The sequence below is a fragment of the Anas platyrhynchos genome, chromosome 3 (assembly GCF_047663525.1).
Source record: "Anas platyrhynchos isolate ZD024472 breed Pekin duck chromosome 3, IASCAAS_PekinDuck_T2T, whole genome shotgun sequence".
Taxonomy (NCBI): domain Eukaryota; kingdom Metazoa; phylum Chordata; class Aves; order Anseriformes; family Anatidae; genus Anas; species Anas platyrhynchos.
The window spans coordinates 56726027-56744547 of NC_092589.1; the positions used below are offsets into that span (position 1 = coordinate 56726027).

Here is an 18521-nt window from a genome sequence, read left to right on the forward strand (position 1 = left end):
AGGAGAAAACGTGTCACAGCAATGCTGAAACAGACACTTTCACTCTGGGAGAAATGAATGGTTCCTTACCTAATTTTGAAAAAGCATAGAAAACGTATTAAGAAAAGTAATATTTTTTCATGCTTTTCAAGTTGTGTATCCACACGTCCAGTTTCAATCTCATATTAAAATAGTGAATTGGGAGCTCCTGAAAACCATTGAATTTAATGGAAACGGTTAATGACTTCGTGTTATTACTCCAGCAAGCACCCTCATAATGGGGATACTTAAAGAAGCCTTATTTATTAGTGCAAATGTATATGGGTCAGAATTAATTTTTAAAAAATCTTTAATTGTTTTCCCCTTATAATTTTCACAGCGGTATGTAGTTAAATATTCATGATAATGCTGATGATATGCTAAAGGTCTGAAATAGATCTGGAGCCTCAAAATCAACACAGGTTATTTAACCCTTTTCATCTAATGCACCATTGGGGACTTGCTCAGTGAAATCCCAGAGCACTGGAATAATTAGAAGATAGTAATGAGGATTTAATTAGTCCTTGAGATATGCTGAAATAGGACCACTGAGAACTTTTCTGTTTGGACATGGATTGCAAGCGGAATTGATGCCGTTGCAGCTGCTGTGATGTGCTGGAAAATGTATTCTGTAGCTGGAGGCAGTTTCATGGCACCATTCTGTGCCTGTCAGATCTGTGCAGAAAGTGCCCGGAGTAAGCACCTCCAAAATTGTTGAATAGCCTTGCTCTTCTCCATCACCTTCTCCCAGTACCTTTTCTTTTTTTTTTTCTATTTTTTCTTTTCCTTTTTTTTTTTTTTTCTTCTTTTTGTCATCCTTTCCATTCTGGCTGTTTATTTCTTTCTGCTGTTGACACGATCTAAGGATTGTTGTATGGTTACATGCTCTATGAAAAACATATCACAAACAGGGACAAGGAGTAAGAACAGGCTTGTAGGAGTACAGGTGTTACACTAAGCAAAATTGGGATCTTTTTGACACAAGTGCTTGTAAGCTTTATCCTCAGATCTAGACCTTATTTAGTATTATACCTTCACAGAAGTGATATTTATCAGTAGCTGCAATATAGTAAATTTAAATAGCTTTTTTGGCAGCCAAGATGTTATCCAGCAAGAGGTAGTAACAGATGGGATGTGATCAGGCATTTTGATGTTCTCTTTGTGCTTCCCTATAAACACTAAGTAGCAACTGAATTTCTGTAACTACAATTTCCTAATTTGCCCATTGGATTTCATGCAGGTATTTTTATCCCCTTGAACTGTTTTGTGGGCATGCTTATTTGTACACGGCCATCACATAAATTCCACTGTCATATATCTAACAAAATATAAATGTTTTTTCCTGCATTGAAGACACAGAATACCAATCTGGTATTTTGCCCCTACGATTTCTGATCAGATTTATGGTTTAATACTGACATTTGATGGTAGAGATTCTTTTCCCTGAAATCTATTTTCTTCTTACAAAAAAAAAAAAAAAAAAGGAAACTAGAAGGAAGAAAATAGATCAAAGAATTCTTATTGCAACAAAAAAGATACTATAGTTTGCTTTTAGATCTTAAAAAGACTTTTTCCCTGCGAATACATTTTTTGCTCTCATTTGGGGATTTGGGATCTATTCAGAGCACTGAGGAGCTAGAGAATAAAATGATTCTTGTCATTAAAATTCTTCTGCTTGCCATGTTAACGATGACACCACTTAAGGTTAAATCAGACTTGGTAATAAGTTTACTTGATGTAGACTGAAGTGTTTCAGGCTCTTAGAGAAAGATGCTTGAGACATGCACTGAGTGCAAAGCCACAGGTATGTTTGAGTGCCTCTTCTGCACATAGTGTTCTCCAAGTGGGTCAGTACAGAGGAGCTAAGCTCCAGCTGGTATACAGGAACACCGTGCCAGGCTGGGAGAAAAATCTTCATGCCCAGAAAGCTGGGGTTAGATGAATTGTGCCCTCAACAGCCAGAAAAGTGCTTCGTGTAAGGAGAAAAAGTAGGCTGTAGTTGAAGATGTCACATGTCTTTTGAGGGAATTATTCCATTACAAGGTTAGCCGTGTAAAACATCTCTTCCATCGCAAGTGATGTGACAGACCATATCAGCATTCCCATCCCCACTTCTTCTGAAGGATGCACAGGAACATAGGGAGTTGATGTGTATGTGAAGGCAGGGCCATGCACTGAACTTCTTCAGTGACTCAAAAAGTTACGTTAGTTTCTTGGTTCAGTGAGCACTAAATTTATCAAGTCTTCAAAAGCATCAGTCCATCTTTTTTTTTTTTTTTACTTTTTTTTTAAATTGATTGAAAAAGTCCTGATGCTTTAACTTAGATATAAAAAAGTAATTTAATCTTCCTTTCATTTGAAATGTGTTGGTCTGAGGAGCAGGGCTTTTGTTTGCTGTTTTTTTAATGTAAACACACTTCTTTGCTGTTTTTATTGCAGTAGCATCCAAAAGCCCCATTTTTGTACCCGTTGTAGTGTACTGCATCACACACCAATGTAAGCCTTTGGTGTGCAATGCATGTGCTTACAATGAAGAATCAAGATCTTTGGGGTCACAGGTTGCTGGTTCTCACACAGAGCTGTGGGAGAGAAGAGTTTTGTGCCTGTTCGTCTGTCACACGTTGAAGGAAGACTTGCTTTTCTGGCTTTCAAAGTATTTGGGGTGGTACTACTGTGCCAAACCAGGTTAATTCTTAAAGGAATCAGCCACCATTTCAGGATGTTGGTTGCAGGCTGTACTTGGATTTCAAACATACACCAGCCAGAGCCAGATTAAGGTTGATCTGATTAGTTGTGGTGTGCACTAACTATGCAGCAGCCCTGGCTATCTGCAAGAGGACAGGGTATGATTTGCATGTGATACGGCACTCTGGGAGAGAGCAAACCTGCAGAAGTAGGATTTGAAGTAGATAATAATATCTGTACATTCAAAACCTGGAGTCAGGCCTCCCAAGCAAATTCTGTATACTAGCAGCTGGTCATTGCTTTCTTCTTGCTGATGTTAAATCTTGTTATACTTGGGGATGAATCTTTATTTCATTTTTTAAACTAAATTGGGGATTCTCTTTTTGAGATTAGGGAGTAGAATTGAATTATTCTGAGAGAGTTTATATAGTTGCCAGCGCAGAGGCTTCTCAATAGAAAAGTTTCCACTGACTTCATTAGGCAGACTTCAGATTCCCTGCCCCTGGGCTCAGGGAGTGAAGTAAGCCGCAAGCCGCCATCGATGAAGAAGCTGACAAAGTGTCACCCGATGTTCCTGCCACCAGGCTCGCTGCAGAGCTGTGAGCACCGTCCCTGTCCTTGGGACAGCCTCCCATCGTGGCCTATAAAACTCCCAGCCACCTGTGCTCTGCCTGGGTAACAGCATCATTGCTTCAAGGACGCCCTGCTCCCTCGGCACCTGGGTTAACCTTTTTATGAAGCTTCTCTAAAAATAAAGAACTTCTGATCTAAGGTCCTTTATGTCTTTTTAAGTTCATATGTAGGGCAGTGAGCTGAAATCTATATAATAATGTGTGTATTAATAGCTAACACTAGATAGTTCTTTTCATCCCAAAGGATCCCAAAAGGCTGCAGAATAAACACTCGTCAGGGAACAGCTGCAAATCAAGGAAGGGAAGAATCAGTCGAATCATAACTCATGGTAAAATAAGACCGAGACGAAGACATTTGGGACTGAGGACAACATGCTGATTTTGTATTTTTGAAAAATATTATGATTTATTTTACGTGCATGCAAGACAGAAATGAGACACTGTATGTATTTTAGTCGTGTCCACAAAATCCATATATATCTCACGGTATTCAATATATTTACTTCATGAAAAGGAAGATCTGAGTTGAGCCATGGAACCTTTGAACAGGAGTCTCTGGGGAGGTTAAATTTTTCAAACCTGAAATTTAGACCATTAAGCCTGCAGGCCTTGCACATTACACATTGAAAAATGCTGTTCCTTCTTTGCTCTCCTCCGTGATTTTCATAAGTATGCATGTTATTAGGGAAACTTAGACAAATGTTGATTGTATAAAGCAGGCAGGCTCCTCAGGTTTTTCACGTTGCTGCTCAGATTAATTCCAGCAGCCCAAGCAACCCGGTGAAATCGAGGATTTGCTTCAGCTGGGGAGGTGTGGGGGGGGGGGGTTGCTTTTGTACTGCAATTCACCATTACCCTGATTTTCCAAGCACCATAGTAAAAGCATCCTGCATAAGGGCACGTTACAGTAACAAATTATGTGTAAGACACTGGATGAGCAATGAGGTTTTAGTCTCTCTGTTTATCAACATCTCCACAAATGTCTTTCCTTCTCTGAACTTAAAATTTACATCAGAGAGCATTAGGCAAGGTTTGCATTAGGAAAGGTTAGATATTTCTTCTCTAGCTACCATATGGGTAATCTGTCTGATCCTTCCCCAGATTCTAATTTATCAGTGATAGATTATATGAATTTCAAGGCTAGGCAGTAGCTGAGGGAGGTTTAGGGGTGGGAAAATTTTAAACATTATTGCGTGCTATACATAGACAGGGTTTTGTAATATCAGAGAGAGGGAAGCAGGGGAGATTCAGCCAGTTAACCTAATAGCACAGCTGGTAAAACACCAGGGGGTCTGGGTTAAAACCTTAGCTAGGTCATTAGTTTCCATCTTCCCCAAAGCTATTCACATTGTGAAGAGAAGCAGTCAGACAAATACACAGTGAAGAGTCTGTAAGATACATAATGAAGCATAATAAGAAAATACTTTAAAAATAAATAGAACCAGTCCAGCGCTTTTGCTTAAATAGAACATTGATCCTTTTGTGAAAAGGAAGAAATACCTCAGTGCTCTTTGCAGGAAGCACCAATTTTGCTAAAGTGATGTTTTCCAAAATTGCTATTTTATGTACGCAAAGAAATGTCATCGAATGGGTGTGAAGAAATGTGGCAGTCATTCTGCAGACTGATGCCAATGTGAAGATCGTCTAGGTACAAAAGAGAAATCGTATTGCTGTTATTCTGGCCCAGAGAATGCTCTGGCCCGGAGAGCTTTGCATGTTTTTGGTAGCATCCTGTGCACTTGGAGAAGAAGGAAAGACTTTATGTTTCATGAAGAAATTGCCCAATGTAGGAATTATTATTATTTTTATTATTTTTTTTTGCAGTTAATGGGAAAGCAACAAAGAAAAACTTTTTTTTTTTTTTTTTGTAAAATAGACTGTGATTGGAAAAAGAAGTGAGGAATATGATTTTTTTTTTTAGCTTTTATAAAAGTAAAAAATGTATATATCAAGAAGATCATTAGCCTTCTTTGAAGACTAAAGAATCAGCCTCTTAATTTCTCCAGTGTCAGTGGTCTGAGTGCATTCTTTAATGCTGCTACCCTTCAGTTGTACAGGTTGCTTCTCAGCAGAAACATTCACTTGGTGGCAGGGATATTAGCAGAGCTCTAGTGCAGTCACTACCTGTGCATTACCCATGTCAGTGTTGCTGCTTGGGACACATCTAACAGGCTCATACCAGAGCCATCCAAAGATATTTTATTGGCGCAGTGCTGTAACTTAGCTGTGCTAAATATGGATCAGAATCTTGTTTGCCATCTGTTTGTGAAGGTGTTTTATTGGATTTTTTTTTTAACCATCCTATTAACTGGACAGAAATACTGAGAATTAGTATTTACATCATCTAAATGAGGTTTATGCTCCAGAAACTGATCTGTTCGGGCTCACCAAGCCATCGCCCTGTTGTGTATATCACTAAGCTGTATGTTCCATGCATGACAGACACAGGTTTTGTATATACTGTCACCAGTCCAGCTAGGCATGTTTTCATAAGGCTATCCTCAAGAAAATGAGAATAAGAGCTGAGAAAAGTACATCATCTTTAATGTGAAGAAATCTTGTGACTCTGGAGGCCAGTTCTCTTATGCCACCTATGTGGCTTCACTGGATTGACTTGGGCTGCATTCTGGTAGATGGGTCAAACCTTCCTCAGATTCTTCATCACTGCTCTTTGTTTATTCTTATATAAAATTTCTGACAGGTTAGATTTTTTTCCCCCAATATCTAAGTATCCCTCACTGTGTCCTTTTTAATGAGCCACTCCAGTGTTGACCACACTGTTAGAAGGCCATTGTGGTACCATCACCAGTCTGTGCAGACAACCTGGCTTCACATTTAAGGTCCTGGTATCTTTGGTTCATGCAACAGTAACAAACTCGTTCAATTACAGAAACTCTGTTAGTGTTTGATCTTGTTCTGCCGGGTGTTTCCTCAGGGTGCTCTGAGGTGATGACTGTGGGCAGGGCAAAAACCCAGTCCAAAGACCTCCTCAGCTGAGGTGCCACCTGAGACTTGCCATCTGAGATGGGCAAGCTAGGGAGAGCTGCAGACTAGCTGTGATATTCCTGAGCGTCCTTCCACGGTAACAGCTTGCCAAATTTTATTACATTAATTGCACAGAAAATTCTTCCTTGTTTGTTCAGCGCTATCCTGCTACTTCTCACCCAGTGTTGTTTACCTAAGGACAAGCTGCATTTGCAATTTGCTGCTCTAGATCCATCTCAATTCTCTTGTGTTCTGGAAATCCTGGGACAGTGAATACAGCCCAGATGGCTGTCTGAGGAAGGAATGTCTGCCAGGAACTGTGTCACAAGTGTGCAAACATTTGCTCTTTTTTCTCAGGGGTACCGGTCAGTGCCATGCTAACATACTAAGCATTGGTACTTTGTGTGATTTCCCCCCTACACCTCCTGCAAGTTTTTCCTTTATCGGTAGTGAAAACCAACTCTCTTTTCAGATTTAATTCTTCTGAGCTGATTGCTAAGTAGAGAATTTCATGTTATTTTTCTGTAATTATTTGATGTTTAGAAAATGTATCCAACATGTCTCTACTTTCCTCACTCCATGATTTCCAAAGCAGTAAGTGGGCCTAGCCCCTTCCTTAGCATCTGCCCTCAAAAAAGAGGAACTTTCCTTTGCCCGGCTCAGAATTGTTCCTGGGTTGTTTTGGTCCCATGCTCTTCCACTAGCCATACCTTGCTAAAAAGAGCAGTAAGCAATAGCCTGATGTATTTTTTTTCTCATGTAAGTACTTTTTTTGCAAAGTACCATGGCAAGTTGTATCTTACCTCATTTTTTATTTATCAGATTTGTAATTTAATGATGATCTGCTGTTGCTGTAAACTCCAAAGTTTTCCTGAGCTTAAAATGAATAAGTGTTGTGTGTGTTTTCAGTTTTAAGTCATTCATGAAAATCAATGAACTACTCCTGGCTAAATCAAAAGACCTCTCATTGACTGTGGGTTAAGTGTGTGCCAGTAGAGAGTTACTGTCTATCAGCAGATGTACAATAACTTGTTACTTTGCAGTCTCTTCCTTTGCATTTTAGCTCTTGCTTTCCTGGAAGGGCTTTTTCATATTCAAGCCAAGACTTTAAAAGATCAGAAGAATCCATTTCAGACTTTACATCAACACCCAGCACATTCTATAGAGTTTTTTCATGGTTAATGCTAAAGAGATAGTATTCAGCAGATGATTTTGTATTGGTCATTGCACAAATGTAATTAAGAGAGCCTTAGTGCATAATTTCTTGAAAGTCTAGTAACTCACTGTTTTTAATCTCTTTTATGTATATCTATGCATAAGGGAAAAAGATTTTAGATGTTTTACAAAGGCACCGTATATGATATTAGCTATATGATGTGTGCTAAAAGGTGTTTAGTAATACATAGGACATTGGGAAGTTCATTTTTGTCTTTTTCCTCCTCAAAGGAGAAGAAACACTTTGCTCACAAATATCATAAGCTTTATCTATTGTGTATTATATCTCTGCATTTTGCCAAAAAAGGAAGAAGATAAATATGCTGCTATGTGACCGTTTTGAAGTATTGTATGTATGTTCTATCAGAACTTACAAACGCATTATCATTAATAATAGTGAGCTAATTGTTAATAGAATGCTACTGTTTCATTTGTAACTGAGAAAAAAATAAGCAAAGATGGCTTTACAACTTCAATTGGGTTCTAATAAAAAGATCTTTCTTTAGGTGTATGAATATAGTATAAAAATAGCTAGAATATGAGAGTACTTCTGGAAGGCTCAATATATTCAGCTACTCCTGAAATAGCTTAGTTTGCTGAATTCCACTCAAGTGTTTTCTTGGTAAGTAATCTCTTGTTGTGATGGCAAGCAAAGCATCATCCGTACCTCTTTTATCACTAACATTAGGGGAAAGGAATAGGTTTGCTCACTGATGAGCATGTTGCTGTTGCAATTTTTAAAGCCCTAACTCCTGGCTGTTTCCTATCAATTTCTTTAAAAAACAATGACAAGAAAAAAACACCCTGTTGTCATAGAGGTTGACATGTCAGATGCAGTCTGGCTGTTTAATCATTCCACCGCCTTTACTCCAGTGCATTTCTAATGTAATCCTACTTCCCTTCTTTACAAAAGCAAACTTTATCTTAGATCTAATTTTCTGGAAAGAAAATTTATTTCTGTTTGTATCGGTTATAAAATGAAGTTGAACACTAGGGAAAATGTGTGTAAATAAAGAAAAATGAATGTATGCCAGCTGCTCCCTTTCATTTCTGATCAGATTTCTAGAATTGATGTTGTTTTCTCTTTCTGATGCAAGCATGTTAACATCTTGACCAGGAACCCTTTTTCTCTCTCAGACATCTGAGCTTTCTGCAGATACTTGAAGCGCTTCAGACACATGCACTGATCTCTGAAGATTTACTGTGCCCTCACTGAGATAGATGAGGATAGAGTCATCTCTGTTCTAAGGGAATTCAGATCACATTATGGACCTGGTCTACCTTCTTCTCCGTGTCATATCTGTAACTGAAATAACTCCTCTGCTCTCTGGGAAGAGGTTGGAGCAGATCCTATTTTAAGGCCGTGTTTCAACATAACGTACAGACAGTAATATGGCACAGATATTCTTCCTGCATTTCAGGCTTCCTTTTTTGTTAATTCTCCACCTGTCCATGCTCAAGAGAAGATGGCAAAGCCAACCTCATTTGAGCACAGTCTCACCCTCTGGGATGATGACACTGGTGCTTCATGTCAAATGCAGTTAAGGAGCCTGTTCAGTTTGTTTTAATCCAAGCCCCAGAGCTTACCTGCTCCGCCTCTGCTGCAGCATCTGTATAAACTGTAGTCAGAGCATGGGCCTGGGTAGTATCACACAGTTATCTCTGCTGTGTAATTACTGGCATGGCATGCTTTTGGCCAATGCCTGTGAGTGCTTCCTGAGCCACAGCCCAGGGCAGAGATGAAGCAGAACAAGGACTGCGTACAAGAGGCACATGGATAGTACTGCCAGGACTGAGTGGAGGGGTTTAGCCAAATGGACACAAGTGTCCCACACCGCTCTCTAGGCCAGGGAGTGCACCTGATGTGTTTTATTTATGACTGTACACATAGCCTGGCAGTGCACTCCACAGCATCGGAAACAGATGAGAAGAATTTTCCTGAAGAAGAGGTCATTGGGGTGGGAACATTTATTCCATTTATTACTCCAGTCCCTTCAGGAGCTGTTCTGACAACAGCAGAGCTGGCTAAAACTGATGTCCATGTTCTCCACTAGATTCAACAACTAGCAGTTCCTCAGCATCACCTGGAAATCACTACAACCCATGCAAGCTATAGCTTGTCAATGTGTCATCCATCCTTGCAACGTTAAGAAAAGTATGGCTTGTGATAACTGGGCTGAAAACCTTCTATCACTAACACAATGCTTGCAGAGTTATCTCTCATAGATTAAAAGGCCCATGGTGAACAGAAAACACTCACTTCTTACTAGATACAGGACTGAGTTTACTATCTTTATAATAAAAAACTTAGTGTGACCAGTACAAAATTTTTCATTTAAATGGATCCCGTGAGTGTAATATATATATGGTGTGTGTGTGTCTGGAATGTGAGCATTTATTTCCTACAGACATATGATTGTATTAGGTTTTTAAATTAGTTACAGTACTGTCAGAAGCAGACATAGGCTTTATAATAAGATTTGTGTGAAAGTAGAACTATTTTAGAGAAAAGAGGGGTCTGTTTCAAAATCAAGCTAAATGGAGAAGTTGATATGAGTTTTTCTTTACAGAAGTGTAGAGAAGTGTGAATGCCAATATTTACTAGTTCCCAAGCCTCCATTTCTCCTTCAGTTACTTGGCTTGCCCTCTCCCAGTGAGCACGGCTGGGCTTCCTCCAGAGCAGGTGCTGAGCTCTGACTTTACAGTTTCCTGAGGTCAGGAAAACTCTGTGTATATTCTACCCAAAGTTACGGTTGTTAGAGTTTAAGCGTGTTATGAGTTGAATTGCTCATAGTACAAAAGAACTGGGCGCCAGTTGGAGCAAGGCCATCTTAGTGTTGATTTCTTTCCTTACAACTTGTGGCTTTGAGCTTAAACTCTTTGATAGAGTTTTGGTGGCTGGAGAAACACGTTCATGGAAGAAAAGGTTGTGGAGGGCTCAAAAACTGTATACTATATATTTTGTTTAAACTCAAATCCTAATTCCTGGTGAAGTACACCACTTTTTTCATTTTTACAACCTCAAGATCCTGTCCTGTTGTGTAAAGCACTTTGTCACTGGTTTGCAAACAGGCAAGCAACATGGAGAAAGCAAGGCAGGTCGTTCGCCTGGTGTCACATCAATGGCAGCAGTGCTAGGACAAGAAACTTAACCCTGCCCGTCTGGGACGTGCTCACCCGAGCTGTGGTCTTCTCCTCAAGGGAGGTCTTTGAGCTGCCTGCAGGCCCATGGGTACGGAGGCAGCTCGCCAGTCATGGCAGCTGTAGTGCCTTTGTGTTTTCAGCTGCTAGTTTGATCACACTAATGCAAGTAGCTCAAAAAATAAGATTTTTTATTCTGCTTTTTCTAACCATTCCTTTCAGCAGCATCCAGTTGTGCACTGACTGTCAGGGGTTTTGTTGTTACCCGATGGAAGGAGAGGCCCAACCAGTGCTGACAGGCCGGGTGTCTCCCTCGGCTTTCAGCTTCATCCCTCCGCACACACGCTCCACTTAAAGCACTGGAGGGAAGAGGAAGCAGGCGTCCACAAACATTGTTTCATCCCTCTGCTGTGGCAAAGCAGGGGTGCCTGGACAAGCTTCAAGGCAGGCCAAACGCAGATTTGCTCGTGCATGTTTTCTTACCTCCCAGCAACGTGTGGTACCTCATGCTCCCCTGGGCAAGGGCGAGCCGTCAGGAGGCCTTGTGTGGAGCTGGTTGCAGCAGAGCAAATGCCGTGCCTCTGCATACCCCTGTTTTGCCCCACAGAAATACGAAGATGAAATTTAATATGCGAACAGAACAGGAAAGAAAGTGGATTGCCTCAAGAAACAGGAAAATAACTTACTGTCTCCTCAGTACGTCCTCTTCAACATTGAAAGCAACGCTAAAACTCATCAGGGTGAAATACTACAAAACCAACATCCCTTCATAGATGGTTCATGGGCAGGATTGCAGGATTTCTCCCATTTTACGAAAACTAAAAAGAATAAACAGAAAAACCTTCTTCTGCCTCTCATTTAATAGGGTTGGTTCTGTTCCTTTATATGAAGTTTCCAGATTTTATAGCATTTTACTAGGTCTTTGCTGCAGCTTTTGAACCTTAAATTAAATTGGGATTCATTAATACATTTATGAAAGGAGAAAGAAGAGAGAATGCAGTACAGACATGCTGGTGACAGACTGGAAGAAGGTCCTAGGGCACAGATACATGTCAAAATGACCTTTTTTCTGGCTGGTTTGGCTGGTTTTCACATAAAGGGAAATTTTAGCTTCTGAGAACGTGTGGGCAATAGAAAAAATTACAGTGGACTTTTGTAGGCTCAAGGTATGCATTTTAGTAGCAAACTATATTTTTGGAAGCTATGATATTCCTATCATCAGTCATCAGGCAAATTCACTACTATTTATTAGACATTTGCGGATATTTGCCTTTTTTGTTTACTTCTAGAGGTCGTTCTAGTTTTAAAATCAGCAGTCATTTGTAACTAAGCAGGACTCTCCTGTCTTTCTTTTACAACTAAAAGCTTGTGAAGCTTGTATACAAGTTGTGGTTACTAAGACAGCTTTGCTGATTTTGAGGTGCATTTATTTCTGTTGTATGAACACTACTGGTTTTCTGGATATCTTTGGTCTGAAAATAACTAGGGAATTTTGTTTGGTTTTTGTTTGTCTCTGGAATGTCAAGGATTTCTTAAATAAAGAACAGTCACTTTAATATTAAATTTTACTTTGGTGCTTTTTTCCATTTAGGTTTTATGGCAGGCATACAGAGGAACCCCCAAATGTCACAGTATGGACCTCAACAAACTGGACCTTCCATGTCACCACACCCCTCACCTGGAGGCCAAGTGCATCCTGGAATTGGTAGCTTTCAGCAGAGTAATTCAAGTGGTACTTATGGGCCTCAGATGAGCCAGTATGGACCACAAGGTAAAATCCTTGCTGTTAATATGTATCATAATTTCATATACATATATATGTTTGTAAAAAAAAAAAAGAGAGATATGTATCATGTATATAAGAAGACAGGTAGGTATGTGACTTATTAAAAATATAAATAAATAAAATCCACATACACCCAACACCCCCATGCCCTGTCCTTTAAAAATAATAATAATAATAATAATAAAACATTAAAAAAGTCATTCAGAACATTCAGAGATGGTTCTACACCTTGTGGAAGAAGCTGTTTCTGTTATTAGCACCTCTGTATAAAAATAGTGATGATAAACTGAGCAAGGAAGTGATGAGTCTGTTGCATTGCCAGGGCCATTGTTTAGGAGGCCTAGCATGTCATGTCTGCAATGTCTAATTGACCACGCATGGAATAAGGGTCCGAACGCCAATCCCAAAATAGGACTTCTTTTCTTAGATGGAATCCCAAGGCCAATCTGAGAAAGTGCAGTGACTGCGAGGGTTAAAGTCTTCTAACGAGCATAATAATACAGTGGCTACTGTGGGAATATAATATTGAGCTCTAATGCATACGGTTTGTGAATTTTAACTAACCCTTCAGACTGAGAGAGACAGTTCCTTTTATTTTGCTTGTTTGACAAAACTGTTGAAGGACTAAAACAAAAACAGAAGAAACAATTTCTGCCCCTGGACATTCAATGCATGCAACCTTGAACTTGTCTGTTGTTTTGCCTTTAATGGATAACCTCTATAAAGTATGCATCTGTTTAGAGGTTTAACGAACTTCAAGTCAAGCTGCAGAATATATAAGGGGAAGTATTTTCTTTAAAGGTACATCAAGAACCTCTTCTTTCAGCAATTCCTACTATTTCTTTCTTACTGAAAATCCTCAAAAAGGATTGGAACCAGAAATGGGAAATTCCATAAGGGCCCAGTGGCTTGCCCGTGCTAGCAAGGATGGCTATTTCAGTCTCCAGGGTTTCTGAGAACTAGTTCTGTTGTTTGAAGGGCGTCTTGCTGCCCTATGCAATGTTCCTTTCTTTTTAATCTCTGGATTGCATTTGTTTTAGTCTTCTGAGCACAGGGCTACAAGCCAAACTCTCCTACTTTCTAATTTTGGCTCTGCCTTTTATTCCATCTTTCAACTTAGGCAAGTAGATTCATTTCTCTGCTTTGCTTTCCTTAACTGTAAAATGGGGCTAGCAATGCCTTATAGCCATGTGTGAAGATTAATTACCCAACTCCAGTTGACTGGTGCTTTCCTTTTATTTGGAAAGCGTTTTGTGGCCATAAAATGCTGTCCAAGTGCTTATTTTTATCTGCACAGAGAGCAACTAGCTTAACTGGTAAAAATCCAGTGGATTTATGATGTGCTATCCTGACTTCCAGCTGTACGGCTGCTGCTGAGATTCCGAACCATGGGAATAGTGGGTGTCAAGTGCAGTAAAACATTAGCCATCCACACTGATTGAGTGGAAAGGTTTTTGTACTAAATCAATGCATTTAAGTAACACGCCGAATACTACTTTCTTTTTTGCTTGAGTTCAGCAGTTCTTTTCCTCTCGCTGTAGATGAAAGTGCCTATGTAATGATTTTATGGGTCGCGGTCAGGAAGAAACGGCTATTAAAAAGTGAACTTGAGGGGCAGGAAGAAAATGAGCATCATTGTCATTAACAGGCCGTTTCAGAGGGGTCTGGTGAATAGTGTGATGGATGAAAAGCATGTTCTTCTGCCAGCTCTTGGAGAGTACTGGTGATCCCATGCACTGGTCATCATAAAATTAGGGCCCTGCAGGCTTTAAGCTCTACAGGTAACAAATAGAGCAGAAGAATACCGCGTTTTCACTGGGCTAATGTGACCATTAATAAAATACTGGGATGAATATGGTGATATTTCAGTCATGTACTTACCTGGATTTAAGATTTTAATAGCATTTTTCATTTTTAATGAAAGCAATCTGTAATTGCATCTCTAACATACCCTCTTACAAAGCACAATTATATGCCAGTGTTGATGAATTTATAATACTGTATCCCCATTTACTTTTTATTGCCAAAATAACAAATATATTAAAAATCACCTGGGTTGCAAACTAGTTCTTAAATTATTAAACTACAGTCATTCTCAAGGATTTTGTTTGCTTTTCTCATTTTGCTCACATAGACCTTCCTCCAAATTATTGTTAAGCATTGCCTGAGTTGGACAGGACTACTTGTATTTTTATATATGTGTCAAAGCATTTTGTGACATTAAGCTTAAATGTTGAGTTTAAACATAGTCTATATGTAAATATTGTATTTTGCTGTGTTCAGTCCTGGAAAGTTACACTTAAGTCTGCTGTCTTTCTCTACAATGGATTTGCTCGCTGTGGTGAAGACTACACCAGTAAGTTTGAGTTGGAAGAATTAACCCACAGTTCACAAGAGCAGAATGATCCATCAGATGCATATAGTTGATTTATTTGTTCTTTGTGTGTTTACATGACATTTATATCTATAAGAAGAGTAAAACATATTTGCCCAGGAAGCAATTCTGGACTGGGGACCTAGCCCAATGCTGTGAAAGCATTTCCCACAAAAATAAAAAATGGCTTTGGCTGCACACTTCTGTATGTCTGTGATATAAAACAGGGGGATAGAGTACAGAACAGTAGTTTAATTTTTGGTAAACTCCCAGCAGTTTTCTGTCCCCAAGAATAAAAAGAAGCAAAGTGAGAATCGGAGCTGAAAGAAACAGCCTTTCTGTTTTGTATTTGGGCAACATCTAGCTTGTGAGCTAATGAAGCTCTGGACTATGACCCGAGTATCAAACTGCTGTCACAGCAAAATGTCCTTTAAATGCACTCTGGAGAGCAGTCAGATACTACAGTCAGTTGGATCTTTTAAGACCAGGGCAGAGAAAAAACTTACTGCAGATCAGTAAAAGCTGTCGGAAATGCATCCCATCTCCCTACCTTTTCCTGCTGAATTCAGCAGTAACACTGTTCTGTTTGAGTATAACAAAGAGAAGAACCACTAGTGAATGTATTTGAACCCAAACCCCAAAACTTCACGGTAAGTTAAACGCCCTTTTGTTTGTGGTAAAGTAATATGAATGCGTATTTGTGCTTTGCAACCTTTAATGTTGGACTGTAACTTTAATGTTGAACTCATTTCACAGAAGCACTCTGGTATTTTGCTCCCTCTGATTTCAAGAGCCTAGATTTTCAAAGTGGTAGCATTTTAAGGATGAGCTGCCCTAACTATCTTGAGAGTCTGGGCCTCCGAGTTCAGTCCCACACGTGCTACAGGCCGTGGAGTTAAGACTTAAAAACTAGCCACACATACTGAAGCCCCCTAGGTGAAATACTTTACAAGAAATTCAGCACAATGTATTTAAATTGTCTGTATCTGTATGGGGAAAACTTGGTGGTTAAGTGAACATATAAACAATTCTAAAATGTCTTTTAGATACTATTTTTAATACCATGAATGTGACCTCTGTCCCTAAAGCAGAGAGCAAAGCTAGCAGGCAGTTCTCACATTGCCCTCTCTTTGGCTGCCCTAGAAATGGCAAGGTATCAGAGCACTTTGTTCAGCAAACCTGGACAAAGTGGACTGAAGTTTCAGCATGAACATCTGTCTTTGGCAGGTTGTTAGTAGGCTTTTTCATGTTTTATCTTCACTATGCTGCTTTTTTTTCCTCCTGATTCCAGTTACCATGTTGTTTTTTTCTGATTCATTTGAGACACCGTGTCTGTGGGCACAATTCTGCTCTGGTTGGGGGAGCTGGAATCAAAAATCCCTTTGATATGGAGGGGAGGAGTTGTTCAGTGGTATTGTACAGCCGCTGTTGCCAGGCTTGTACCCACTTGAAAAGTGTGGGCTCTTGGACTTGGCTGCCTGACACGTCCAGCTGATGTGGGCTGGCCTAGCATCTGCTGCATTCATTGTGTTTAATGCTGCATCCATCTGTTTTCTGTCAAAGCCACTGCCAACAAATTACTAATCTATTAGAGAAACATGGAAATAAGATTGCGCTCCTCATTCCTGGCAGTTCCTCTTGTATTTTGTTTGGCTTTTATTTTGCCTTTTTTTTGTGGTCTGGGAAAGGTATAAGAATAGCGAGTACTTGAGGTATTGAGGAAATGCTTAGGAAAAAAAAACATGGAAAAAACATTGAAACTTGTTTTCCTTACTGAGAAGATACCACTTCCCTGTGCTCTTGGACGCATATCCCTGGAGAGGAATGATTAGGAGCTATTTTAACCGAGCCACATATTTTTGTGGAGAAGATTCCACTGCTTTTTTTTTTCTCTGTTGTGCTTATGCTGGAGAAGCCAAAACATGAAAGAAGAGATTTTATGTCCCAATTCAAAATAGCATCAAAACAGCAATAGTATTTAGCACTGGTGTTTGCTCCTCCAAGTGTGCTGCTGAACTGTACTTTGTGGAGCTGAACTGACAAAACAAATTGGCTTTATGTAAATTGTACTGACAGTAGCTCCCAGTGATTATGGATATCAGGTCTGCTAGTGCAGGGAGTGCATTTGCTTCACTTTTGGAAGCAGTGTTTCTAATAGCACGTACATAAAATGTGTTAACTGGGTGCATGTAATCCTCGAGCGTACAAATACTCCATCTTACTGCGTTGTATTTTTCTTGCAGAAAGCAACTGGGAAAGCAGAGCAGCATCCGAGTTCTGTGTTACAGGTTTAACACTAAGCAGAGCAGTAAGAAACTAACGAGCCCTTCGGTTTGTGGGCACATACAGGCACATACGTTGGATCAGAGGGGTGGCTTGGGCAGGTCTCAGCAAACAAAACTGTGGTTAGGAGCGATGGCTCGCTGCACAGCAAACGGTCAGCTGGCAGCAGCTGAGCCTAGAGGAGGAGAAGAAAAGGCAGGGCGGGCTGAAGTCAGCACACAGCTGAATCTAGCTGAGCCTTTCATCTCTGTTAAACCACATATCGTGGATCCTTCTGCGAAAAAAAAAATGCATGGACAAATTTGGTTTCTAAAACTGAAGTGAAGCATTGTTCCATTTCCTTGGAAAGCGTAGGTCACACATGTTTTTGCTGAAGAGAACTTGTACCAGAGTGAGTCAGTTGCTGGGTGGGGAGGAGGGGAGGATTAGCCAAAGCACAGCAGCAGGAGCGTATGAATTAATTATGTGTGCATTCAAATGCTGAATGAATATATTTATTTTAAATATAAACAGGAGTTGCATGCTGCTGACTCCTCTGCCTGGTAGCTGAGGCCTGAGGAAAGATGTAGCTGATTTCCACGCTCAGGAAGAGTCCACTGGCTGCCGCCTTCAAACGAGCGTGGGAATATCTAAGGGTAGTCAGGAAACTCTGCTCGGAGGCATCCCGCGGGGAGGGAATGGGTCACATTTCCACTAATCTGGACGAGATGGAAATAAAGACGAGTCAAATCTGATGACCGAAGTGGTGTAATGCGATCCGTTTCTTAAAATACTTTTCTGTCGTATCTTTACCATTTTTTTTCCTTTTCTCATGCTGTTTGGATTTGTTTCTAAAACACTAAATGCCATACTTACTCTTTTTTTAGCTCTCAATATGATAGGAAAGTCAGTACTCAGGTAATCACGTACTCAGTTTAAGCTGCTGAAAGTGGTATAGTTTGTTCCTGTGACAATGGAGACTGGGGTCAGACAGGTTTTCATGCCATCCTCATAAGGCACTCCTTTATACTAGCATCTTTGTAGTATTGGTGATTACTCCTGTGATACTAGTGTCCCCAGAAGCGCTGCCCTGTGAGCTAAGGCGCTCTTTGCTGGCAGAGCCAAGCTTTTCACTTACCAGGGTAAGGGTAGGAGGGAGCGGGAATGTTCCTGAGGGCCTGGCAATAGGTCAGTCCAGAGCATCTCCGACACAAATGGGCAGAATGGTTAGGAGCAAGGATCCAGTGAGAATAGCCTGTTGCAGAAATTGCAGGAAGATGAAGAATGAGGACATGAAATTACAAAAGTAAGACTCTCTCTTGAGCTTTTGTAATGGGCTTCTTACATGCTGTGTATCTCGACTGCACAAGGCATTTTTGTACTGTGTGCTGTGTTGTTAACCCTCTGGAGGCCACGGTTTTCT

The 18521-nt window shown here is 40.1% G+C and overlaps 1 protein-coding gene across 7 annotated transcripts in view; it reads left to right on the forward strand.

Annotated features, from left to right (window-relative positions):
• ARID1B (AT-rich interaction domain 1B) overlaps nucleotides 1-18521 on the forward strand; it is a 321285-nt gene that overhangs the window by 241721 nt on the left and 61043 nt on the right. For all 7 annotated transcript variants that reach the window (XM_027454398.3, XM_072035944.1, XM_072035942.1 and 4 more), the window contains one exon: nucleotides 12268-12447. In XM_027454398.3, the coding sequence (XP_027310199.3) occupies nucleotides 12268-12447 (180 nt within the window). The remainder of the gene's footprint in view (nucleotides 1-12267; nucleotides 12448-18521) is intronic.